At 54.4% G+C, this 25,766-nt stretch overlaps 1 protein-coding gene across 4 annotated transcripts; it reads left to right on the top strand.

Moving 5' to 3' along the window:
• Positions 1 to 7,793: 7,793 nt before the first annotated feature.
• On the top strand, positions 7,794 to 19,873 carry ARID5A (AT-rich interaction domain 5A). 4 transcript variants are annotated; one of them, XM_036028323.1, is made up of 7 exons: positions 7,794 to 7,882; positions 14,784 to 14,884; positions 16,415 to 16,553; positions 16,894 to 16,946; positions 17,309 to 17,406; positions 17,718 to 17,877; positions 18,262 to 19,873. In XM_036028323.1, the coding sequence occupies exons 1-7, from the start codon at positions 7,879 to 7,881 to the stop codon at positions 19,495 to 19,497; spliced, it is 1,791 nt and encodes a 596-aa protein (XP_035884216.1). In that variant the 5' UTR covers positions 7,794 to 7,878; the 3' UTR covers positions 19,498 to 19,873. The 4 variants fall into 4 exon arrangements, with proteins under 4 accessions (XP_035884216.1, XP_035884217.1, XP_028373162.2 ...); XM_028517361.2 differs by lacking the exon at positions 7,794 to 7,882 and adding an exon at positions 10,539 to 11,795; XM_036028324.1 differs by lacking the exon at positions 14,784 to 14,884 and having other exon boundaries at positions 7,806 to 7,882.
• The last annotated feature ends 5,893 nt before the right edge of the window (positions 19,874 to 25,766 follow it).

Below are 25,766 nucleotides of genomic sequence, written 5' to 3'. Positions count from 1 at the left end.
AGCCCAACTTCCAGGGAAGCACCTCAGTAAAGCTCTCTGCTTTCAACTATGGCCAGTACCAGGCAGGCAGGTCTGGAAGGGCCTGAGCAGGCCAAGGCAGTGAGGGAAAGTAGTTGTAATGGAGCAGGCCAGCTCTATGCCTGAAGACACCAAGGCACAGGTGGGCAGCTGGGCAGGAGGGGGCCTGCACAACATCTGTCCCCTTCAGGGTGTCCAAGGTGGTGCCCCAGATGTGGAGAAGGAAGCCTCAGGGTGTGGACTCTCTGAGGAGTTCTAGTGGAGTGTGTACCTGTGTGTGTTCCTCTGTGTGAGCTGTGGGCCCCTCTACATGCAGGATGTGTGTGAAACACACAGGTGTGTGTCCATAGGTTTGCACACAATGTCTGGCAGACAGGATGTCCAGCAGGTGGGGTGGTGGTGGGGAAGGGGGGCAGTGGCGGGGAAGGCCAGGTATGAGCTCTTGGAAGCAGGGCCTGGGCTTGTAGACAGGACTGTTTAGACCTGAGTTCCCCTTGGCAGGGAGACCTGAGTCCTCCCTGCCAAGTGCTGTTTTAAACAAACCTTGTTGGGGTATCAGGAAGGGAGGGCAGCCCCACATCCATGGCAATCACAGGGTGGATAATGCCAAGACTGTGAGAGCAGAGACCTGTACTACAGGTATGGGATTGAGTGTGGGTAGAGGTTCAGAGAGAGCCTGAAACTCCTAAGGAAATGTGAGTTCTTGGAGCCAATGGGCCCAAATAACTTCAAGCCTGGAAGCTTTAGTTTTGATACCAGCAAAGTCCCATGAGTGCATTAAGGAAGCAAGAACTAGAACAGAACTGCCCCCCACCCTGATTCCTGGCTTCCAGTATTTCAGGGGTTAATGGGGCCTATTTGGGTTGGAGATGAATCACTTGTCCACAGTCTCTCCCAGCATCCTGGTATCCTGGCCAGAACTTACGACCCCGTAAGTTTGGGACCTGGAAAGCTACAGCCGGAAAACCTGGAAAACCTGATAGGGAGGGAATCTCAGGGCCCAGACCAAGTCATTAGGGCCAGGCCCTGGGGGCAACTCCCTGTGATACACACAGGAGAGGGTCCTGCAGAGGGGCCAACGGTGTGGCCAAGGTTCAGTGCCCTGCTAGAGAAAACACGCAATGTACTAAGAGATGGTTGGGTCCATGGTGAGTTTTTAATATCTACTTCTCTACTTATTTCTTCCACAGGTTCAGGAGCATGCAGAATCTGCCCAGTCAAAGGCTGTTTTCACATAGTACCATGGACACAACAGAATGACCATTTGAAGGCCTATGTCATTTCTAACCCTTACAGCAATCTTGTAAAGTAGCTGTTGTTAACCCCATTTTACACGCTGGAAACTGAGCATTAAAGATGGTGAGTAACTCATTCACAGTCACTTGCAAGTTAGGTCGCCTGGACTGGAAAGCAGTTGGCCTGCCTGCAGAGCCTGGGAGGGTCCTGCTCCAGTAGGAGTAGTAAGCACAGTCTCTCTGTGGCTCCCTCTGTCCTTTGGCAAAAAGGGAATTTAAAAAGTCCATAGGTTATTGCAAGAATGAATGTGTGTAAGAAGCTTAGATCTGGGCCTAAGGGTCCAGCAAGTGCAAGTTTGAGTTATTCTGTGCTGCCTTGCGGACTAACTAGCATGGGAAGCCAGTGGAAAGTGTCTGGGCCCCAGAAGCCTTACCTGGCTAGGATTCAGGTTAGGGCCACCAAGGATGAGATGATACCTGTGTCTCATTCACAGCTGGCACCCAACTCGTTGTTGGCCCTGGAGGGGGCTTAAGAGCTGCTTCTAGATCAGCTTGACCTCCCCAGTTCGCCATAATCCTGCCCTCAGGACTCTAAAAGCTGTGCTGGTGGTCATCCCGTGTCAAGAACTTTCCTGCAAGTCTAGAGGGAAATTGGCACTTCTCAGGAAGTTTGGATCCCCCCTCTCCTCTCTTAAGTGTTCCCAGGCGGGTGCCCAGCGCTTTGACGGCAGGACAGCAGCTGTCAAGATACAAACTTTGGAATCCAGGAGAAAGGGGGAAGACTGAAGAAAGGGAACCTCTGGTCCTCTCTGGCATAGTACCCTCCCCCTCATTCTCATTTCAGGGCGGTCCGCATGAGGGACACCGAGAAGGCCGCCCTTAACAATGAGGTAAACTGGGGCCCAGCTGGCAGGGCCCTGGCATTGCGCCCCTCCTGGCTGTGCTCTAGCCAGAGCCGCCTCTGCCCCTCTGATGTAAGCTGGTATTTTAATTTTCTTACGGGGAATAGTGTTTAGAGAAATGACTTAACCGGATTACTCATCGTCTATAATGACTTGGCCTGGCTCCGAGACTATTCCTAGATGTGACGCTCAAGGCTTCGATTCTTTCTCTTTTTTCTTTTGAATACCAAGAAATGACAGCCCGTAGCTGCAAGCGGCCCTGCCCACACGCCCCGCGCAGGGCGCACAGCATTCTGGGAGACGTAGTTCTCCCCAATTCCACTCCCACCCAGTGCAGCACTTCTCCATGGGTGCGAGTTTGGGGCGGAGTCCTGGGAACCCGATGTGATGGCTCACTCTTAAGCCAAAGTCGCAAGCCACTTAAGTCTAAATGCGTACTCATTTGTAATGGGAGACAATCACAGAAGACAGGGTTGAAGGATCAGCTAAGAGTTTAAGTGAAAGAGCTACACAGACCCCAAATTTTTAAAAAGATTTTGTCCAGGGCATTTGTACTGACCTCCAGTCCAGAATTACCACGATACGTCACAAAGTGACACACAGACCAGACTTTAGTTATCAGGGTCTCCAGGAATTAAATCGGCATAGCAGGCACACAGCCTTTCCTTATTCCTGTTCGTGGGTGAGCCTACAAAACTATCCAGCACTTACTCTCGGCACCTCAGTGTCCTCAACTGGAACATGGGGGTCGGCACCACAGTGCCCATAGGGCTGGGGTGACACTAAATTGAGTACTCCTGTAAAACGATCAGTACAGTACCTGACAGAGGAAACATTGGGCAAGGCTTCTGCACCGTTCCCAGCACCAGGCTGTGGCACAGTAACTGCCTGAAAAAGGAATGGCCTATTCTCTGCAGCCTGTGAGATTGTCAAGGGACACCTTCTGGATCTTTGTCTGATCATGGCTATGTCCCCAGAGTCTAGCAGAGTCCTGGCACATAGTAGGACCACAACAGATAGTGGATGGATGAATGAATAAATAAAGCATAACCCTTGCTTTCTAGATGAGGGACCTGAGGCTCCAAGAGGTCAAGTGACTGCCCAAGACTGCATAGCTGGGCTGTCTGAGTGGGGATGATAAAAACCCAAATTTTCTCTCATTTTCACCCCCCCCCTCAAAAAGCCACACACACACACACACACACACACACACACAGGAATTGGACTTTCACCATTTGGGCTCAGGAAGTGCAGAATCTTGGTTTCCAGACTTCCAGGACCTTTGTGGAAGGGGGGATGCTCCCAGCCTCTGCCCAACCCATGAAAGGAAGTTGTTCCAGATTCAGCCAAAGGGCAGGGCTGAAGGGTCTGGAGGGCGGAGGGAAGAGACAGCCAGGTGTGGATTGGTGCTCACTGTGGACAAAGCTAGGGGAGTGAGTTTTCATGGTCCATGGGGGAACAGGGCCAAAGCTCTTTAGACAGGGAGTTGGGCCCTTGACGATCTGGGCTGGATCCTTACCCTAACACCACGCCTCCCCGCTCTCTCACCTCCAGCAGTTCCCCAAAGGCCGAAAGCTATTCTTGGCTTTTTCTAAAAGAGGCATTTGAAGGCATGAGCCAATTTTTTCCATTCCTGAGCTGGCAATCTCTATTTTGGGCGTTTGTTGTTTTCCATGAGTTGCTAATGCCACTGTGAAGCCAGCCTTTCCTGGACAGCTATCGTGAGGGAGCGAGGCAGGAGCAAGGCGGCCAGCGGTTAAAAATACTTCCCGCTTCATTTTTCCTTTGAAAACAAAGCCCTGGGGGCCTTTTGTAACAGCTGAGCCTGGGAACAGAGTTTCCCAGGGCAGAAAACTGGCAGGGTGGAAAACGTGTGTTGTTTCCTGAGTGCACTGGGCCCCAGAAGAAGGCACAACAACGATTTGCTGTGTGACCTCGGGCAACTTGGTTACCTCTCTGGGTCTGGCAGCCTCCTCTCTAAAATAAGGCCAGGTAGAAAGAAGACTTTGAATGGTCCCTCCAGCTATGGGAGCTCCAGGAAAACAACCATGCCTAGGACCAGATTTTCTTCTTACAACTGAGCCAGCAAGGGGTTCTATGACTTGGAAGTAGGAGTTAGGCATAGGCAGTTTTTAGCTCAGCCTCTGGGAATACTCTGTGAGCTCCAAGCCCTGAGAGTATTCTAAGGAGGTCCAGAATGTTCTCAAAGGATCCATGTAATTGTAAAAAGGTTAAGCACCATCTACAGGGAATTAAACAAAGACGTTGTGGTAGCTCTGCGCCAAGTAATGCAGCCTACGTCCCATGAGAAGCAGATCTGTGTTCTGATGTGGAAGAATCTCCAATATGTACTGTTGGGCAGAAAAGCAAGTTGCAGAATGGAACAATTAGAATTGCATCATTTATTTAAAAATATTCACAAAATAAAGTTACATATTTTTCTACACCGTGGATACATATGTTCATAAAAATACATAGGAGAAGTTCTGGAAGATTTTATCACACCTGATAATAGTCCTTATCTTTGGGGCAGAGAGGAAACCGAATTTGGATTGGTGTCAGAGAGCACTGATTCACTGAACATTTTTACAGGAAAAATGTGTCAGTGGTATCTTTTAAAAACTTTTTTTTAAAATTGAGACACACAGAGAGACCCTAACATTAAGGGCAAGGCAACTATTCTCAGGCCACTTTAAGCTGGGGCCCGGAGGCTGGAGGCAGGCTGCAGGCAGGAGGTGGAGGTACGTTAGATAGTGGCTTAAGCAGTGGAGGTATTTATGCTTTTAGGGAAGCAAAGGAAGATGATGTAGTTCCTAGGCAAGACTTATTGGCCATTGCAAATTACATTTTATTGCAAAGTTTCCTCAGGAGGCAATTAAATTTAGATCATATTGTTCCCAGGTTGGCATAGGCAGGTGTTGACTCGCTGAGGCTTTGCACAACAGCTACTGTCTGTCAGAGTGTGCTCGGCTGTCTGGTTGGCAGAATAACTGTTCCATGTGGGATGAGCGGCTGTTTTGTAAGGCAGTGAGTTCCTCATCAGGGGTGTATCCAATTCAGGAGGGAGGGGTTGGCCTAAACTCTGACCCAGGGGGCAGCAGCCAGGTCTCCCTCCCAAATTTAGGCACTTGATTTTTATAGGATGAATGAAGGTGGGACTGGAAGTCTTTTGAGCTTCCTGATGGCATTGCATGGTGTTGTCTGCCACCATAGTCTCAGCTGTCCTGGATAGCCGTAAACTGGGAAGTGGGATGCACTATTACACTCACCGTTATACGGATTGGGGCAAGTAGTAAATATCATCAACTATGTGTCTGTTACCAAATCTACAGGTGCTGGCTCTTACAAATCAACTCATTGTGAGATAGAGAAGGGAGGCTACATACAGTGTCATTCACTCTGGGCTGAGCTTGGAGAGGTCTTCCCTCCTAGGGCACCTCTTACCCAGAGAGGGTAAGGCCAAGGTTTCAAGATCACCAATTTGCAGGGTTTCAAGGGTCCATTTGTTTAGGGTGATGGCTGGACAAAAATAGGTGCAAACAGCGATGGTGGGTACCTGGGCATGAGGGCTCCTTAACCCATTTGTCTGTATTTCCAGTCTGTGCCTTCCTCCTGGATTCCAGGCCTCAGTTCCAGCTGCCAGCTGGACACCTCAGTGGTCCCTACCTCTTCACCAGAGCTCAGGTCTTCCCCTTTAGGCTTTCCTCCTCAGGCCATAGTCCCTGATTCTGTAAACAGCACTGCCAAAGATGGCGGAAGGGAATGGTTAGTAAGACCTGCCTGGAAGCCCCAAAGCTCAGGTTTAGTTCAGGCTCTATCCTTTACTAGCTGTGCTACTTGAGCTAATGAATCTCCCAGAACCTCAGTTTTACCCTATAAAATGAAGACAGTGATGATGTGAAATGCATAGGACTGTTGTAACAAAACCAATCAACAGCTCAGGCTGGTGTGGCTCAGTGGATTGAGCACTAGTCTGCAAACCAAAGAGTCACTGGTTCAATTCCTGGTCAGGGCATATGCCTGGGTTGCAGGCCTGGTCCCCAGCAGAGGTCTTATGAGAGGCAGCCAAACAGTGATGTTTCTCTCCTTCCCTTTCTCCTTCCTTTCCCCGCTCTCTAAAAATAAATAAAATCTTTTTAAAAATATTAAAAAGCTAATCAACAAAAAAATTGTGAGTGCCTCCTATGTGTTAGGAACAGGGTTCAAATCCTAGCTAAACATGTGCTGAGACCTTAGGCTCTTTTTTCCAAATTCTGGTAAAGTATATAACATAAAATACCATTTTAACCATTTTTAAATTAATTGAGAGAGAGAAACATTGATTTGTTATCCCACTTGTTGACACATTCATTGGTTGGTTCTTGTATGTGCCTGACCAGGGATCAAACCTACAACCTTGATGCATTAGGATAATGCTCCAACCAACTGAGCTACCCAATCAGAGCCCATTTTTACCATTTTTAAGTGTACAGTTCAGTGACATTAGTACATTCACATTGTTGTGCAACAATCACCACCATCCATCTCTAGAACTTTTTCATCTGGCCAAACTAAATCTTTATCCTTATTAAATACCACCTCCCCTTTCCCCTTCCCCCCAACCCCTGGCAACCACCATTCTACTATTTGTCTCTGTGATGTTGATTCTAATACTTCACCTAAGTTAGATCATACAGTATATGTCCTTTTGTGTCTGGTTTATTTCACTCAGCCTAATGTCTTTGAGATTCATCCATGTTTTAGCATATGTCAGAATGTCCTTACTTTTTAAGACTGAGTAATATGCCATAATATTGCATGCATATACTCCAGTTTATCCATTCATCCATCAGTGGACACTGGGTTGCTTCCATTTTTTGTCTGTTGTGAATGATACTGCCAATCTATGGGCTCTCAGACCTCAGCCTCGGTTTCCTCTTTTGTGATGTGCACATGGCCAGTGCACATGGCTGGGAGAGTTACTCCTCACTCCAGTGGAAACCCCCTTCAGCTGGCTCAGCATTTCCTCTAGCCCCCACTCCACCCTAAGCCTCACCCTTATCTCTCCCAGCAGGGTCCATGCCCCTCTTTGCACTGTTTGCTTTGTAGCTGTCACTCTCTGTCTTCATGACATATGTGGACATTGGCCACCAAGGGCAGGCTTCCTATTCTAGGCATTTCTGGGACCCCAGAGAACTTTGGCCAAGGACTTTATAGTTTGTGCTGGGGTCCTTGTTTGGCTAACACCAACCACCTCTACTTCAATGTTAAACTGGGAACTGGGAAACGTCCACCATCCAGTTCATGCCAAAGTCAGAAGCACTTTACTCATGCCACCCAACCCCCAGTGGCCTGCTGCAAGCAAGGAGGATTTCCCCAAGACTATAGTTGGGCCTCTATAGAGAAGAAGGCAACAGTGATTCCTGAGTGCCCTGCTTCAGCCCACAAGGTGGGGAGCCTATTTCAGGACCCTAGAGCCTAGGGAGGGGAGAGCACACTACAACTCCCAGAGTCCCCCGGGCTCAAGGGGCCGACCTGCCCCTCACAGTGACTGGGACTCACCGATCGGAGCCCGAGTGGGGGCGGGGACAGCGCAGTGCTCGTGGGGCGGGGCGGGGGGCAGAGCCAGAGCCTAGTGCGGGCGGGGCGAGGGCGGGTCCGCTAGGCGGCCAGTGCGCCGGGAGCTCGGAATCGGAAAGTGGAGCTTGCGGAGGGCTTGGCGCGCCGGGGAACGTCGGCGAGCTATGGGTAAGCCGCTCAAGGCCAGGGGGGAAGGGGCTAGCGGCCCGCGGGAAGCGCGAGGTTGGGGCGCTCGGTCTCCCGGGTCCTCGCGGCCGTGGGCGCCACTTCGGGGGGCGGAGCGGGACCGGGGCGCACTGCGAGGCGCGGGGACCCAGCCGGCCCGGGCACTTAGCCGGCCCGAAGTGCCAGTGCCTCCGCCCGCTCGGGAGGGAGGCCAGGTGTCGGCGCGCGCTCTTCGAAAAAGGAAAGACAGAAAGTTCTGGCGGCCAGGGGCTTCCCGGACGTTTATCTCGAAACTCTTCTCGCCGTCTCCTGACTGAGATGTACCGAGTCCTGCACGCTCTGTCATCCCACTTCCTGCTGTGGTTTCAATCTCGAGCTGGCCTCAGCTAATTTGTTGTGACAGCTGTCTGCGACCTTCTCCCTGCCCCCCCCCGCCCCCATCTACTCCCTCCTTATCTGCTCCTGGTCCCCCATTTTTCCCCGCCCCCATTTGCCCCTCTCCGTCTCTCCCACCCCATTTGCCTCTCATCCCTATCTACCCCCGCCTCCGTCTGCCTCGGTCGCCCCCCTCTTGCTCCAGTCTGCGCCTCCGTTCTCAGAACCCGCCGCACCGCTGGGAAGAAGCTCGAGTCCGGGGCGCGCTCCCCACCGCACCCGCCGTTTCCTGAAAGTGACGCTGCGCGGGTTTTGAAGAACTTGCTCCGCGCACTTTGAAGAATCTCGGGTTCCTCTTTCCGCCGGGGCCGCGCTGGTCCTCCGCGCTCACAGCTTCTCGCTTACCCTTTCTCTTTTCTTTTCCCTCACCTTTTCGCTTTTCTTCCCGGGTCTCCCCTCGTGTTTTCTGCCCACCCTCCTCGGCCCGGCGGCAGCAAAGGGATGGCTGCACTCCCCTCTCCTGTCCTCCCTTGTCTTTCCTGCCCCTCGGGTCTCCAGAGGGAAAGGCAGGAAAGGGGCGGATGGGGTTCCTCCGCGGCGTCCACTGGCACCACCTATATTCCCCATGACTGCAGACCCCCAAGGGCTTGGGGTGCGGGTCTGGAGCCGCTACCCCAGCGTCCCTTTGTGGGGTCGTTAGCCAGCGAGGAGGGTCTCCCGGCCGAAGGGAGAATAGCCAGCATTTCTTGACCCATCAGAGCACCACCATTGGGGGTGTCGGGGTTGCTGCGCCTGCTGGGCACGGGGGAGGGTAGGAAATGGCCGCTAGAGGGTGGGCTCGAAGTGGAGTTCCAGAGTCCATTCGAGCGCCGGGACGGTCTACGCTGGGAACTTGGAGTGGCAGAAGTAGAAAGACCTCAGAGAGTCGGCCCTTCCTTTCTTTACTGTTTGAGAAACAGGTCTGGAGACCGCCCCTGTCCCGCTGTGAGGGAGAGCAGGCTTCCGAGAACCCTAACCCTCCCTCTCCTTGTTTTCTGTCTCCTGGTGGGAAACTGGCTAGGGTGGCCCAGGGCTCCCTTCTAGTTCCTGCACCACGAGCGTACTCCGGAGAGTCACCCTCGGGGCTCCGGAAGGGAAGTGGAAGGCACGGAGGCAGCGAAGTGCCCTTGAAGGGGTCAGACTGTGCCTGTACTGTTGGGCACGTCTCCGACAAGCCCCTGCATCTGGTTTCTCCAGGTGCAATAGGAAGGGGGAACATAGTTCTTGAGGGCACAGGAAACAGGTCAGGGGTGGAGCTGCTACTGTTACCATCAAATGTCACCCAGGCTTGGAGGGGAGGGTTGTGAGGATGCAGCCCCATCCTGGAATAGGGTTTCTTAGGACATGCCAGAGCTTCTAAGAGGGACCTGAGTCCCAGTGAGGCCTATGAGTTGGCGGTCTCACATTTGGTTCCTCACACCCCTACCTTTCTATACTCTCTCCAGGTTGCCATCCTGAACCCAGCAGCTGGTAGACCCCATCCCCCCACTCCCAGCTGAGACACTGAGGCAAGGCTGTGGCAGAAGCTGTACCCTGAGCCCTGGGGGTCCCATGTCCAGCTGTCTGGCTGGAGAGCAGCCCTCCAGAAATGGCCCACTGGAGCAGTGCCACACCAGGACTCTGCCAGGCAGCCGGCTCCTGGCCAGAGTGGACTGGCTGCTTCAAAGGCTGCCTTTGTTTGGGCTCCAGCTGAAGCTAAGAGAAACTTAAGCCAAGCACCTCAGGCAAGGGGGTGGGGCCACGTCTGCTGGTTGTTGTTGAGGCTGCTGTTACCATTATTGTCAAAATTGACACAGTGCTTCTAGTAGGTGACTTTTCATGAAAGGAAGTGTCACTTCCCCTCACACCAAGGGTGAATTGGGCTGGGCTGGGGTAGCGGGGCAAGAAGAGAGGAGGGGGAGAAGAGAGGTGGTGTGGCCTTGTGCTGGGTCAGCCCTGAGTCCCTGACTGGCTGTGTGGCCTTGAACTAGTCATAGCTCAGGCCCCATTCTGGGTATCAGAAGTGTCTAAGGTCAAGTGGCTCATGCTGGTCTGCAGGGCTGATGCTCATGGAGCACTGCTCCTGCCACACACTGCTCTGGGCAGTGGGGCACAGGCAGGCAAGCAGCACAGTCAGACTTCAAACCTCATAGTGGGGCCTGCACGTGTACACACTAACATGCATGCACACACACACACACACACACACACTCAATGTTCATGGTTGCAGTCACACATATACACACTACACACTAATAGTCATACATACTCATACATTCACACTCACACAGCATGCTCTCACACATTCACACTCACATGCTCACACTTGACTGTGGTTTGTAGAGGAAGCTTCATTTCTCACTTAGTTCTGCTCAGCACCTTGGGCCCATGGGGTCTAGCACACCTTATATTATAGGTGGGGACACCAAGGCACAGAAGCAGTGACTGGCTTGATAAAGATGTACCTATATGGTGTCAGAGCCCCCTTCCCATCTCTCCTCTGCCCCCTCATCTGACTTCAGCAGGCTCTTGTTAGCACATTAACAGTAGCGATGTGATACGCGGCTGCTGACCTGCTTGGGGAATGCAGGCAAGGTTGCAGCCCCAAGCACAGAGCTTGGGTCTCCCTGCTCCCATTAAAAAAAAACCTCTAGGCCTTGGGGTCGATCCAGCTGTTCTGGTTCTGAGGTCCCACCTGTGCCATTCAGGCTGTGTGTCTTCAGGCAAGTCACTGAACCTTCCTTAATATTAATCTTAGGTATCGTGTCTGTAACACATGGGTAATAACATCCACTGGATGGCTGAGGATATCCAGTGAGGCCATGGTCCAGTCTGAGGCCTGCCAGGGCACCGACTGGAGCTGGTAGAGTGGAGAGCGTGGAAAGGGGAGGAGGGAATGGCTGCAGAACAAGTAGATGTTGGGGAGCACCCTCTTTGGGAGTTAGGGCTGAAACTAACTTCTTCACAGCTGTGGTTTTAAGTTCTGACTTCAACACATGCTATAAGTTAAACACAAATCAGAGACTCCTAACACAGGAAGGGTCTTGAGGAGTCCCTTGCCCAGCCACTGCCACACCCACTCGCTGCCCAGAGAGGGACTGGGTCACAAGGGCCAGAGTTCGCCTGGCCCAGCCACCAGCCTCCCTTCTCTTCTTCCCAACCATGAACTGGGGCATGGAGGGGGCTATGGAGCCGATTCCTGTGCGGCCAATTCCCACCCTCGATTATCAAGGCATTTCTCACACTATTATCTCACTTCACAAGGAATAAGCTTAAAAGGAATGAGACAGGGCCTTAAGAAGGACCATTTGAGGACCATGAAGGGAGACCTGAATCTATGGTCCTGAAGGGGGAGATGAAATACAGAAGGGTGTTATTTCTCCTCAGAGTAATTTCTAGACTTAAATACAATTCAGTAAAAACCCAGTGGTTTCCCTTTTTTGGAGGGAATGTAACAAAATTTTCCAAAGGTTCAGATGGCATTTTTTAAACAGAAGAGTAATGATGACATGCCTTCTGGAGAGTAAGTTGTTGTACAAAGCTGCACAAATTACAATGCTGTGCGCAGGTCCCAGCACTCCACAGTGGACGGAACAAGACTAAAGGCCCACACCCATCCCACATGTCCTCTTTGGAAGCCTTTAGATCTGGGGGAAAGTAGCATTTCAAGTTATTGGGGGAGGGGGTCACTCAGTCAATACTGGGACCACCTAACCAGTGGGGAGAGGAATATGGTTAGGTCCTTCTCTCATACCTTACAGATTCCAGATGTATTCAAAGTAAACAATGAAACAGCCATCACCATTATTGTCATTATTGCTTCCTGGATGGAAAAGCAATGTCTGAATGCCATTCTTTTGGAGAGCAGGGGTTGCTGGGATTGAATCTGCCTCCTCTGTTACAATAGGGCATCTGAGGCTTTCTGTTCAGAGCAGGGCGGCCACATGTTGGCTCTGTGGGCAGCAGCGGTCACTCAGGGCAGGTAGTTTCTCACACCTTTGCAGCTGGATGTGGCCAGGAGTCTGGGATGGCCCTGCATTGGGAAGGGTGAGAACTGGAAGCTGGGCAGGCAGGAGGGCTCACCCATCAGCCATTGCAGGGGAGTTCAAACTTACTTTTCACAGCAGAACCTTTATTCAAATGCAGATTTTCTAGAACCCTGATTTCTAAATGATTGGGGAGGGAGGGAATTCCGGCAGCCAGACCAAGTCTGAGGGCACCCTGGACTCTCCCCTCCATCACCTAAGGCTGTGGCAGTGGGGCCGGAAGACCCAGGCAAGACAGGGAGAGGAGAGAATCTGGCCCTGGTCAGGAGATAATGGAAGCTGAGTTCATGTGGGGACTCAGGTAGACACAGAGGTAAAGAGAGTCTGTCCCTTTGTGGCTCCCAGCAAGCGCTCTAACCCCTTCACTGCCTGGGGTTGAACAGCTCAGTTGGTGACCTCTTTTCCAGGTAACCAGAGCGCCTGACTCCAGGATATCTTTCCTGAGTGTGGTCCAGGCAGAGGTCACCAACTCTGGAACCCCAGCAGAAGGGACTAGAGATCCTCTGGCCCAATGGTTCTCAACCTGGCTGCCCTCTGGGATGCCCTGGGGACCTTTCAACATGCACGCCCCCAGCAGGACCTTAAATCAAACTTAGGTTGGGGTGGGGAGACTAGCTTAGAATTCTGCCCAGGTGATTCCAACAGGCCCTGTTCCAACCACCTATTTCTCTGAGGCCCAAGGGCAGCGACTTGCCAGGGCCACATAGCCAATCTGCAGGAGGGCTCCAGTGAGAAGTACAAGTCACAGGAACAGATGGAGAGAGTCTTTTGATGCTGAGGATCTGAGCCAGCAGGAAAGAAGAGAGAGGATGTGATTGCAGGGCAGAGAGGGCAGGAAGGGGAAAGAGAAGAGTTGGTGGTGGGAGGTGCTTCCATGGCCCAGAAAACTTCAGGAATTCATGGGCAGTTAGCAGAGGGCTCCGGAACTTTCTCTCCAGATTTACAGAAGGGAAGACTGAAGCACAGCTTCATGCAAGGAAAAGCATCAGTCTGGGTGCCACTATTAGCAACCAGTGATTTCTGGAGATCGATCGGCCTTGTCTGAGGTGGTCAGAACCCAGCCTGAGAGGATGGCCATGTCTCTCTCTGACAAGTGTTAGGACTGGTCAGTCTTACTGAGACTCTTCTTCAAGCCACAGCAGCCACAGTGTTGGCAAGGCCAGGTCACTGGACTGGGGATCACACAGACCTTGTTCTGAATTTTGGGCCCCCAAGAGGAAAGGAACTTAACCTCTCTGGCTTCAGTTTTCCCCTCTTTAAAATGCAGTCCCTTCTGGGACTAAATGAGAGAGGCACAGACATAGAGCCGAGCATCCATGCAGTGTGGATATCGGCAGGCGTGGCGGCACATCTGCGAACAGCTACCATAGAGGACAGCGTGCAGTGGCCGAAGCTTAGTAGCGTGTGCTTCTGGGTGTTGTTGGCCTCGTGGGCCATGTTGGTATGGGTCCATTGTTCCCAAGGAGATTCTTCTTCTGTCTGGGATGGAGGGGTAACCTCACAGGTCCCCAACAGTAAGGATTTCCCAAACTGGAGCGAACCAGGGCTGTCGAGCAGCTCATACTAAATTAACACAAAGAAACAAGGAGAGGAAAAAGGGAAAGGAAGGATCGTCAAACGGCGTGGCTTTCTGGTCTCGGACCTACTGCTGCTGTGGTCCGAAGCAGTGTCCATGGTGGGGTTTTTGACAGTGAGGGGTCCTGGGCTCTTCCCTGCATTCACCTTGACTGGCTGACAGTGACAGGCAATCAGGATGGTGGTGAGGAGTGACGACACCAGACAGAAGCAGGAGTGCTGTGCCTGGCTGGGGGCTGGGAAGGGTCATGCAGCGGAAGCGACTTGTCAGGTGGGACCTGAAGGGTCACCAGGACCCTTGCAGATGAGGGAGGAGAGGGTAGTGAGGACTCTGCAGATGTTCATGGACAGGTCCAATGTGTCCCAAACAGGAAGTTACTCTTTTCTGGGTCCTTTCTGGAGGATGTATGGTCCAAATACCCCTGCAGAGCTTTGGGTTCCCACAATCATGGCTGACTCAGTAGTTTTTCCAGTTCAGCTGAGCTGCCATGCAAACTTCCTGCCTGAGTGCGGGGTGGAGTTTGGAGACAGACTTCCCTAAGCACCACGATCCCAGCCTTAGCCTCCTCTGACTGGACCCCCAGGTGGTTTAGGGTTTCTTTCAGAGATATGGGGACCTGCTGGAACAGAGGAAGGACAAGAGGCAGGTGTGGCACAGGCAGGCCTGCTGGGACGTGAACACAGGAGAGCAGAGGGTCTGCCCACTGGTGGCCACCCACATGCACATTTACAGGACCGCCCTCAAGGGCATAGGAAGGAGAGGACTCTCCCCCTACCGGGTCCATTCAGATCTGGCACCTCACCCCAGGGAGCCTCTTCTCACCACCTGTTTCTCTGTACCTGCATCTCACATGTCCTCTCTCCTTCTCTCCCTTTTCTTCCTGTCAAAGGGAAAAGGAAACAGTCAGAGGGGGGTGACCCCTTAGACCCACCTGTGTCCCCTCAACCCGATGGTGAGCAGAGCAGGAGCCAGAGCCCAATCCAGCTGGAGGTGAGTTAGGCAATTCCCCTGGGGTCCTTCCCAGGTGAACTTGGAGACCCCCATGCTCTCAGGAGGGAGACATGTTCCCTCCCCCAATCCTACAGAGCCAGGAGAGGAGCCCAGCCCACGGCCCCGGGGCCCTGCATCACAGGTGTGGGAGCTGGGCAGGCAGGAGGGCTCACCTCGCCAGGGCGGGGCTGTTAGACTTCTTTTCCATAGCAGAACCCTTTATCAAACAAAGATTACCTGGAACGCTGATCAGATGACACAACTACAAGCACTATTCAATGGAGTAAAACTGCATTTACATCCATCCGTCATCCATCCAAACTTATAACGGGCACGCAGGTCACTTGGTGAGATCAGTGAGGCTGTTTGGGTCGGTGAGCTCGGTCCAAGGAGCAGCTGTGGGTGTCGCTGCACAGTGTCGGCTTCAACCCCCATCCACGACGGCCGTTTGTTTTGGTGGCACAGTCTGGAGTAAAAATCCTAATTATGTAGAAATGTAGTCACAAGTGGCCCCAGTTCTTAACAGCCTGCCTAGTTCAGAGAAGAGGAACAGAAGTTCAAATTCACATGAAGAGCAGTAGTGAGCGCCTTCCTTCTGGGTGGCACCAGCCCAGGGCCCTTGTCTCCAGCACGTCACAGTTTCATGGGTGACACGTGAGCCCATGTGTTTGCTATTGGAGGTCTTGGGTAAGTCAAAAACACTGAAACGGTGCTTGATAGGGTGTTGGGGAATGCATGGCCCCGCACTGTTCTAGGCCTGAATGGTCACGTTCTTCAGGTATTCAGGGACCTTCACCCATGACCTGGGAGCTATCTATTCCCTGAGCCCTCAGCCCCAGCCCAACCATCCCCCTCTGCCCTGACCTACTAGCCAGATGAACAGCATCAGCAGAAACTGCACCTTTGGGAGCAGAAACTAAAAGAAAGAAGTGCTCTAGGAACCCGGGACAAGGCTCCACCTCCCTGAGGTCAGCACACAGACTGGCAAGTCAGAGAGGAAGGCCACCACGGCAAAGGCTGGGTGGGCACAGGCCCGGCTGGGTGTGCACAGGCCCGGCTGAGTGGCCCCCCAGCACCAGAAAGTACAAAGCACTTTTGTTCCTCCAGCTTTGACCACACAGGCCATTTGGAGGTCTGGGGACACCAAGCTTGTCACCAGAGGTTCACAGTCTGGTAGAAGAGCTGAGATGCAGATGTAACCAAGCTAGAGCAACATAAAGAAGTGACCTGTGCCTGGGGAGAGGCCTGGAGGAAGTGGGAGGCTACTCTTCTGGCCTCCTCTGGAGCCCGGCCTCTGTGGACCCTGACCTGGGGTCCTGAGCACCGGTAGCCAACAGCGACATCTTTCTGACACCAGGATAATCACTCCAGCCCAGAGCAATAGGCTGGGTGTTGGGGGCCTACTCCCTTCTGTGGGAGCCTGGGGTTGGGGGACACACACCTCATTCCTCCCCAACAGCCAGTGGTTTTACCTGTCCCCAGCCACCTACCAACTGGGGCTGATCCCAGTGCCTCCTGTTCTTTCCCCAGGACTCCCCTGAGGCAGGTGGGGAACTGGAGGAGGAGCAGGAGCGAGAGGAGGAGCAGGCCTTCCTGGTCAGCCTCTACAAGTTCATGAAGGAGCGACACACACCTATTGAGAGGCTGCCTCATCTCGGCTTCAAGCAGAGTGCGTGTCTGAGGTGCAGGTGGGAAGGGGGCCTGGTAGGGGACCTCACCCAGCAGGCCACTGGGGCAGGCACCTCCACTGTGGGTGACTTCCACACTGCAAGCCCACAGTGGTTGCATATAGAAAGGGCGCTCTCTCCCAGGTACTGGGCTGGCAAGGGGGAGGTCTGGATTTCCCTCCTCACTGACCACTGGGCTGCCAGTGCACAGGCCCCACCCAGCCTGTGGTCCTTTGCAGTGGCTCTGGTTCTGTGCTGCCTGACAGGGCCATGGGGATGGGCTGCCGGCTGCCCCTTCCTCCAGCAGAGACTAACAGTGGCCCTGCCCTCTCTCCTGTCCAGTTAACCTGTGGAAGATCTACAAGGCAGTGGAGAAGCTGGGGGCCTATGAGATGGTAAGGAAGACACCTGAGTCCTCACCATGCTGCTTCTCCCCACATATCCCAGCTGCCAGTCCCAAGGGGACCTGGGAAGAGTGGGAGCCCAACAAAGCTGCCTGTGCCTGCAGACAGGTCCTGTCCCTCCCCAGCTTTCCTGCATACAGAGTGGAGGGACATGGGCTTGCCTGCCCGTGGTACTGTGCTGCCCAGAGCAAGTTTTCCTCTCTTCCCATCTGTTCTACCTTCCCTGAGCTTGGAAAGCTGATGGGGCCAACAGTCCAGTGGTCAAGGGTGGAGGGTGAGGTACTGGCCAGCCGCCCCTGCCAAACCTGGCCCTACTGCTGGTGGGCACCCTGCCTCATGTGGTGCCCTTGCAGGTGACCGGCCGCCGTCTCTGGAAGAACGTGTATGACGAGCTGGGGGGCAGCCCAGGCAGCACCAGTGCGGCCACGTGCACGCGCCGCCACTATGAGAGGTGCGGCTGGGGCAGTGCAGAACAGCTGGGCCCCTCCCTCCCGGGGGTGTGGGTGCAGGACCATATGCAGTTGTGTACAGAGGTGGGGGCGGGATGAGCAGCAGTGTGTGGGGCGTGCACTCTGCTGCCCACCATGGCCAGAGCACTGGCAGCCTCCTGGACAAGACGAGAAAGAGCATGGCCCTGGCTACAGGCACTGCCCAGAGGTGTTCGCATTTGTGGGGAGGAGCAAGAAGAGTGGGGTGGAGGTGGGAGGGCTGCATGCGCCTGCTGGTCCTGGCCTCATGGTGGACATGCCACTCCCTCCTCAGGCTTGTCCTTCCATACGTGCGGCACCTGAAGGGAGAGGATGACAAGCCACTGCCTCCCTCCAAGCCCAGGAAGCAATACAAAATGGCCAAGGAGCCTCGGGGGGATGATGGGGCCACTGAGAGGCCGAAGAAGGCCAAGGAGGAGAAACCGGTGGGCCAGGTGAGCTCCAAGCCCAGCCAGGGCCACCGGCTGACCCTGGGCCTTCCTGTCTCCTGCCTCTCGCAGCTGCCCCCACCTGCCCTCACTATGGCATGGCCGTGAACTCCCCACCCAGAACACCCAGAATCTGCTGGTGTCAGTTGTTCACCATTTGAGGGCCCATGTGGGACCTGAACTTCAGTCTGTATTCCGTTCCCCAGGCCCTGTGCCCTGACCCCAGGCTGTGTCCCTTCAGAGGACGGGGCTCCTTTCAAAAACGCACAAAGATCACCAGGAAGGCTAGCAGAGGCTACCAGGTGTCCCTGGGGCCCTGTGTCACCACGTCCCCAGGTCAGGGTGCAAGGCTGATGCGCAGCTCTGAGGCCTGGCCCTTCCTTACTCTAGATGATGCCAGGAAAGAACAAGATGGACGTGGTCGATCTGGTGAGGCCCCCCAGCCAAGAGCACCCCCAGGATGGCACTGAACAGCCAGGCCCAGCTCTTGGGTCCTCTCTACCCTTCGTGGGTGTCAGCGGCTGCCCTGAGGCCTACAAGCGGCTCCTGTCCAACTTTTACTGCAAAGGGACCCATGGGATCATGTCGCCACTGGCCAAAAAGAAGCTCCTGGCTCAGGTGAGCCGGGCAGAAGCCTTGCGGTGCCAGGAGGAGAGCTGCTGCCACGGGGCAGGCAGCCCTGATGGGGAGCCCCAGGTGTCCCCAGCTGCTCGCCCCCCAGAGAGTCCCCGGAGCCCAGGAGGGCCACCTGAGAACCACAGGCACCGGCTGGCCCCTCAGGAGGGACCACAGGCTTCTGGTGGCAGCCTCAGGGAGGAGGCTCAGGAGGGCCCCCACCCACCAGCCCCCATCTTCACTGGCTGTTTCCATGCCTATCCCACCAAGGTTCTGAAGCCCATCAGCCAGCACCCCCGGGACTTCTTTCCCCATCTCAAAGATGGGGTGCTCTTGGGGTCCCCTGGCAAAGAGGAGGGGCTGCCGGTGAGAGAGCCATCGTTGGTATGGGGTGGGGATGTCAACCGTCCCTCTGCATTCCACAAAGGTGACTCCAGAAAAGGCAGCCTCTATCCCAAGCCCAAAGCCTGCTGGGTGTCCCCCATGGCCAAGGTTCCTGCTGAGAGCCCCATGCCCCTTCCCACCTTCCCCGGCAGCCCAGGCCTCAGCAAGCGCGGCCAGGAGGAAGAGGGCTTTGCTCCTGGTGGCAAAAAACTGCGGGCAGTGTCTCCCTTTCTCAAGGAGGTGGATGCCAAGGAGTGTGGGGTCAAGCCCATGGGGCCGGGCTTGGCTGTCTCCTGCCTGCTGAGTCCAGCCCTGGGGCCTGCCCTCCCAGATGCCTACAGGGGCACCATGCTGCGCTGCCCACTGAACTTCACCAGCACCCCGGACCCCTTAAAAGGCCAGGCTACGCTCCCCTTCAGCCCCCTGGTCATCCCAGCCTTCCCAGCTCACTTCCTGGCCACTACAGCACCCCCACCTATGGCCACTGGCCTTATGCACTTTCCTCCAGCATCCTTCGACAGTGCCCTCCGCCACAGACTTTGCCCAGCTTCGTCTGCATGGCACATGCCACCTGCCACAACCTATGCAGCACCCCACTTCTCTTTCCACCTTAACACCAAGCTATAGGTCGGAGTTTGCCATTCTGCAGAGGATCTGACACAGCCCGAGATGGGGCATACTGCCAGGGGACTCTGGGCTGGAAGCCCATTCTGCAAGAGAGCTTGGCTGTGCCCAATACAGGAATGGGCCCTTGGCAGGGCAGCCTGACACAGGGAGGCAGTGGGAAAACTGGGTTTGTCTCACAGTCACAGCCTGAGTCTGGGGGCTGGGATCCAGTTGTAGGAAGGCCTTGGGAGGAGACAGTGCAGGGTTGGCAGCTCCCAGTTGGGGCCCCCAGAGTGGAGGCCAGTAATGGGGTGAGGGGCTAAGAAGCCAGATAGCAGCTTGGGGCATCCAGGTGCCCACAGAAAATCCAATAAAATGCCAGTGTGAATCTACTTTCCCTGAGGTATGCACAGTGTGATCTTCCTGAGGGCTGGTGAGGCAGGGTCATGTTTGTGCGTGGGGCTGCCAGTGGGACAATCTGGGGAACCAAGGAGAGGTACCTCCTAGCACCCACTCAGAGAGAGGGACCGAAAGCAAAATAGACTCCTGCTCCCACTTAAGCAGGCTGTGACATTCGTCCTATGCCTTCCATCTGCCTTCCTATTGGATCCTCAGGATAACTGCTTGTTACCTTCCTCACTGTACCTAAGGCCTGACGCCCAGAGAGGGCAGTGACTTTCCCAGGTTATCCCAGCAGGTGAGTGGTAGAACAGACGGGTGACTCCAGCACGAATATAAGCTACAGGCCTCAGGCAGAGTGATGCACCCTGCAGCTATTAGTCTTCCTGAGGCCTGAGAATCCAGCCTGTCTGCCCTGGGGGTGGTGCAAACTCCCAAGGCCTTGCTGCTGGATCTTCCCTGAGCCCTCACCCATCCACCCCCACTTGCCTGCCACCCATAGGTGGGCCAGGAGGTTCCCACTGGAGGCACCTGTGGGGAAAGAGGAGAAGAGGGGCCAGGAGCTTGGCTTGGGCGTCCACACTGTTTCAGATGTGCTTGCTGCAGGGGCATTTCATACCCTACAGCCCAAGGCCTTCCTTCCTGTGGGCTCTGTGGGGCAGTAGGAGCCCCTGTCTCAGTGGGAAGGAGGAAGAGAGGGCCCCTTTCAATGCTGCCTATCCTCAGGAGCTGGCAGCCACCTGCAAACTGCACACATGTTCCTGGGTAGGCAGGGCCACTGTTAGGCAGTCAGGCACCAGGGTGGCAGGCATCTGACTTCTGGCCTCAGGTTTGTCAGAGGGTGGCCTTTGATAGCATCACTGGAACTCACCCTGCTCTCTAGGGTACTTGCAACCTCAGGCCATGGGAGAGGCAATTAGCGTGACCACCCCTTAGTTAACAGGTGAGCACGCTGAGGCCAGGAACATGAGCCCATCGCTGAGTATGACAGAACCCAGACCTGGGTGCACTAACGATGTCTGGCACCAGGGGGTGGGCTGCTGGGGCTGAAGGCTATCCTGTCCAGCCTTCAACTCAAGGAGCTAAAATGGGCACAGGTGAGGCAGCTGCCCTCCAAGCTGGGGCCAGTGATGGGGAAGTCAGAGGGTGATGGTCACTGCTGTTGGAAACCAGATCAGGCTCAGAAGGGGGGAAGTTTAATTCTCCATCCCCCTCCTGGGAGCTGCCCAATGCCAGTCCAAGTAGCTGTGTGGCCTCCAGCCCTGTGCTCCAGCTCCTGCACACACCCATGTACTGCCCACCTCTCCAAGCCTCTGCAGTCTCAGTGGTTGACAAAGAAGGGTGCTGGGCCAAATACCCTGGGTTGGAAGTGTGTGAGTCCCCTTCATCTGCAAAAGTGCAGCAGCAGCCTCCCCTGGCCAGGTGTACCTGGTGGTAGGACTTAGGCAAAGGCCACTCAGAGCTGTGGTGGTGGTGCCCTCTAGAGTCTGCTCTTGGGACTACCCTGTGGGTTTAGGGCAGTTGCTCCCTGAGCTGGTCCCTGGGCATAGCACTATGGCCCTTGGTTGGGTGTCAGCAAACACTCAGGGCTTATTGTGAACATGCTTCCTTGAAAACCTCTGCGCACTGTGCCCTGCAGCTCTGCAGTGCTGGAAGCACAATTTTCTCATGGTTCCTGGAAAGGGGCAGTCCTCATTTACAAATGGGAAAACAACTCTGAGATTTGGAACTTCAGGCGCCAAGCTGGGCTGAGCTGAGAGTAAGGGGGAACAGGGCTGACAGGGGACTGAGGCTGCATGTATAGAGCCTTCCAGGTCTCAGAGTGAGCCGGGAGCAGAGAAGGGTTCTGGTCTTGGCTTAACAAGAGCCCTGAGCTTTTGGGTGGGACTAGATGCTAGGGTTAGGGGCAGGGAGCCCACTTATAGTGACCCAGTCCCTGTGTGTGGGCTCAGGTGGGAAGGGTTGTGAACAACAGGTGGGAACCAGACGTTGGAGGTTTGAAGTGGGGGTGAAGGGGAACTAAAGATCTGGAGAGATGAAGCAGGCTGCACTGGGCAGTGGCCTGGGTTAGGGGGAAGCACCAGTTCGACGAGTTTAGTGGCATGATTTGTGGTGAGACTGGCAGCAAGTGATGAGACATTCTCCTTGCCACCTTCGGCGCAAAGCTGTGGAGAAAGCTGGATACATGTGAGTGGAAGCTGTGCTGGGAGAGTCTAGGAAGCAGGAGAGGGACTGGACACTGAGGTGGTACGAAAGTGACAATAGTGGGCCATGGGGTTGAAGCTGGCTGAGGGGCCATGAGGAGCAGAGGGAGTGAGGGACCCAGGCAGGGGGTGTGTGGGGGTGGGTGGGAGAGAATGTCAGTGGAGGAGAGGAGGTCAAGGACCAAGGGATCAGAATGTGGGAAGCCTTGAGATCAGCACAAATAAGACGGTTGTCTGCAAGAACGGGGCAAAGAGGAACTTGAAGGTCCGTGGTCGACAGCAGCAATGATAGAGGCAGGGGTCTAGTCTCAGAGCATGATCTTCAAAATGGAAGCCACAGGCTCTGGATGCAGTGAGTGGCTGCCAGTCCCTGGAGGGACTGCAGGGGAGGGGTCTTGGTGGGCACTACTGTGGCTGGCAGTGGGAGGGAGAGGAAGAGGTAGCTGGGACCCTCACAGGTAAGCATGAGATTTCCATGGCTCATGAAGGATTTAGGCTCAAGACCGAAGTCTGTAGACAGTGGCCTGAAGATGTGTTTGGTTTGACCTATATATGATTTTTAAAAAATGCTTTTGTAACATTGCCAGCACTTAAAAATCTAAAGATCTCACATAAAAATTTAGAACCTGGGCTTATCTTTGAACGCCAGAATTTCTGGCCTTGTGGGAACCACTGCTCGGAGCTGAGTGGTGGCTGCTACCCTTTGGGCAGGGTGTGCCTGATGGTCCTTTACAGTCCTCCCAGCCCCACTTGTCCCCAATCCTGAGGGACTCAGCCCGCTAGTCCTGGGCTGCTCAGGCATCAGGGTGCAGCCTTTTTTCTTGGTGTCATAGATAGGCCAAGGCTAGTTCTCTAAGCAAATGACTCCAAGGATGTCACTGCTGGAAAATTTAATGGGCTTCCAGACAGGAAGGCAGGGCAGACTTGGGTGACTGCCAGCTCGCCCACGCAGTGTCCCCTGGTTTACCAGCCAGCAGGGGCAGAAGGTGGTGGGCTGGACAGTGGATGGAGTGGGCATTTCCGTCCCGCCTCACTCTGGTATCCCAGAAGCTTCTGCCCCTCCCTGGGCCACAACCACAAATCTGTGGAATGAGTGTGGTCACTTCCAGGTTCTGCGCTGTGACCCAGAATGAGGCGTATATAGGGTCTAGTGTCTGGAAAGGGGTGGGTGACCTGTCCCCTGAACACACCCCTGGTCTCCAGAGGATATTCCCAGCTTCCCTGGGTTCCTGGCCACTCCTGCAAAGCCAACATCATCTGCCCACAGCAAGTGGCAGCCACCACCCACAGGGAAGGAAGGGGCTCCTGGGTAGGGTCCTAGAAGGGTGGGTGCCTCCCACTTCCACTCCTCCCCAGTGGCTCCTGACTTGTCTCCAGTTCTCAAGATTCCTCCCACCTGCCCACCATGTCACTGGGGGGGGGGGGGGGGGGGGGGGAGGCTGTGGAGGAAAGATCAAGGAGCTGGAAGCCAGACCACAGGCCCCAAGCCCAGGTACCCATGGGTTTAGGCCCAGGGGTGTCCACCCTTTTGGCATCTCTGGGCCACACTGGAAGAAGAGTTTTCTTGAGTCACACATAAAACACACAAACACTAATGAAAACTGATGAGCGAAAAAAAGGTTTTAAGTAAATTTATGATTTTGTGTTCAGCTGCGCGTGACCCGAGGGTGGCAGGTTGGACGCCCTGGTAGGGGGAGTTTGCAGGCCACCCAGCCAGAGAGCCTGCACAGACCACAGATGCGGGGGCGGGGGGGGGGGGGGAGCAGACAACCAGGTGCCCCTCTCTGGGCACTGCTGTCCTGAGCTGAAGCTGGATCCTGATGGCTCGTCTTCACCAACCCCACGGTTAGTGGTGCTGCTCTGGTAGCTTGAACTGGGCCAAAGCAAGGGCACTCATACCCCCAGAGAATCAGCAAATGCTGCAAATAAGACCCCCAGCTCATCCTGCTTCTGTCAGCACACCACACCACTGCCATCCACTCCCCTCCCACTGCTTTCCTCCCAGGCCTCAGCTAGAGGCTACACTTTCAGGAGAATATGATCTCCTGTCCTGTCTTACCTGTGTTCCCAAGGCACCAGCCTGTACCTCAGAGGAAGTGTGTCTGCTAAGTGGACCACATGGTGACATCAGGCAAAGCACTTCCCTGGCTGCGACAAAAGCTACGGGCATTAGTGACGGTGCTTGGCAAACTGGAGCCCTGGGCAAATAAACATCATCAGCTTTGTCTGCCATCCTGCATGGCCAGCCTGTCCCCTGCCTTTCCTCTCAGGGCTTCTGAAATTCCAGTGTGTGTGACTCCTGCTGCTGCCCTGTCTGGCTCTGACTCAGACTAATCCTGCCCTTTGGGTCCTGTGTCTGGGTCAAGAATGGCAAGTCAGCTTCACCCAGGTACCAGCCCTGACTGATCATGTTTTCTGCAGCTCTGTGCCGAGTCAGCATGAAAGCGGTGCAATTGATCGACAATGTCTGCTAAGGCCCTAGGCAGGGGGCATGCTCACCTGCCAGGGTTGCCATCCCTGGCTCTGTACATCGTGACGACTAGCTGGTGACCCCCCGGATGATGGGCTAACTCAGGCCCTGGGCTCCCTGCCACATCTCAGCCACAGGTCCTGTGCAGAGATGCTATTTCCCTCCCACTGAGGAAGGGCTGAGGGGGCAGGGGGCAGGACCTGGGCAGGGAGTCCAGTCCTAGAAGCTTGGGTAGGACATCACCCATGAGTTCAATGCCTGGGTAGTGGTCAGGCAGGGAACTTCCGGGGAGAAATCCAGTAGGCCGCCCCCCTCCCAACCACCACCACCACCAAAAAAGGTCTTTCCACATGGGCTGTGTGGACAGGGATAATCTGTGACCACCACTGAGAGTAGAGTGGGAGTGGAACAATTGCAGTCTCACTTGTAGAGTAACTGCAATGCTTTAGAGATGGGGCCTGTGGCCTTGGGTATGGGGAAATCTGTAGAGGATAAATTAAACAAATCATCCCGAGTTCCCCTCCATCCAGGCTAACAGGATTCCAGCTGGGTCCACAGCACCATCCCAGGATTAGTATGGAACATGAATGGTTTAAGTCACTTTTAAGAATTCTGTTCCCTACTTCCCCAGCCTTTTGCCTGGCTGCTGGGAGCTGCAACCAGCTTTGGCCACTGAGATCTGGTAGGGACTAAATTGTCACTTCTCCCCCAATTCATATGTTAAGCCCTAACCTCCCATGTGACTATATTTGGGTCTTCAGGGAGGTGATTAAAGTTAAATGAGATCATAAGGGTGGACCCCCTAATCCCATATGACTGGTGTCCTTATAAGGGACATCCTTTGCCATAAGGGGACAAGAGGACCATGAGAGCAGCCTTCTAAGTAACTTGCAAACTTGTTCTTGACAAATGAGGCTGTGGAATGGTGTCCCAGTCTGCCTTTAGCTGAGTCCAGCCTCACTGCCAAGTGCCCACCACTGCAACCCAGGCCCCCAGACTGCCGCCCTCTGCCACGTCTCCTGCCTGATTTCCTGGAGGGGCTGCTGGCAGCAGGATTCCAAGTGTAACATCCTCAACCAATATCAGTTTCTGCCTGGCTTGATGTGAATTTGCATCTATCTTGTAGACTCGTAGATGTGCTCCCCCTCACACGCAGATGCCCAAGCCTTGGTCATGATGATTAAATGTTACTTTTGACAGTTGACATTCGTGTGCTT

This window comes from Phyllostomus discolor, chromosome 6, assembly GCF_004126475.2.
Source record: "Phyllostomus discolor isolate MPI-MPIP mPhyDis1 chromosome 6, mPhyDis1.pri.v3, whole genome shotgun sequence".
Taxonomy (NCBI): domain Eukaryota; kingdom Metazoa; phylum Chordata; class Mammalia; order Chiroptera; family Phyllostomidae; genus Phyllostomus; species Phyllostomus discolor.
This window is presented reverse-complemented; position numbering and strand designations above follow the sequence as displayed.

What these genes read in the sequence shown, in the direction of transcription:
- ARID5A (XM_028517361.2), top strand. Translation starts at nt 11,774, where the DNA reads ATGATGACATGCCTTCTGGAGA. An exon ending in ACGCGCCGCCACTATGAGAG is followed by an intron (nt 17,407 to 17,717) that starts GTGCGGCTGGGG and finishes CTCCCTCCTCAG; the next exon opens with GCTTGTCCTTCCATACGTGC. An exon ending in AGGAGAAACCGGTGGGCCAG is followed by an intron (nt 17,878 to 18,261) that starts GTGAGCTCCAAG and finishes TCCTTACTCTAG; the next exon opens with ATGATGCCAGGAAAGAACAA.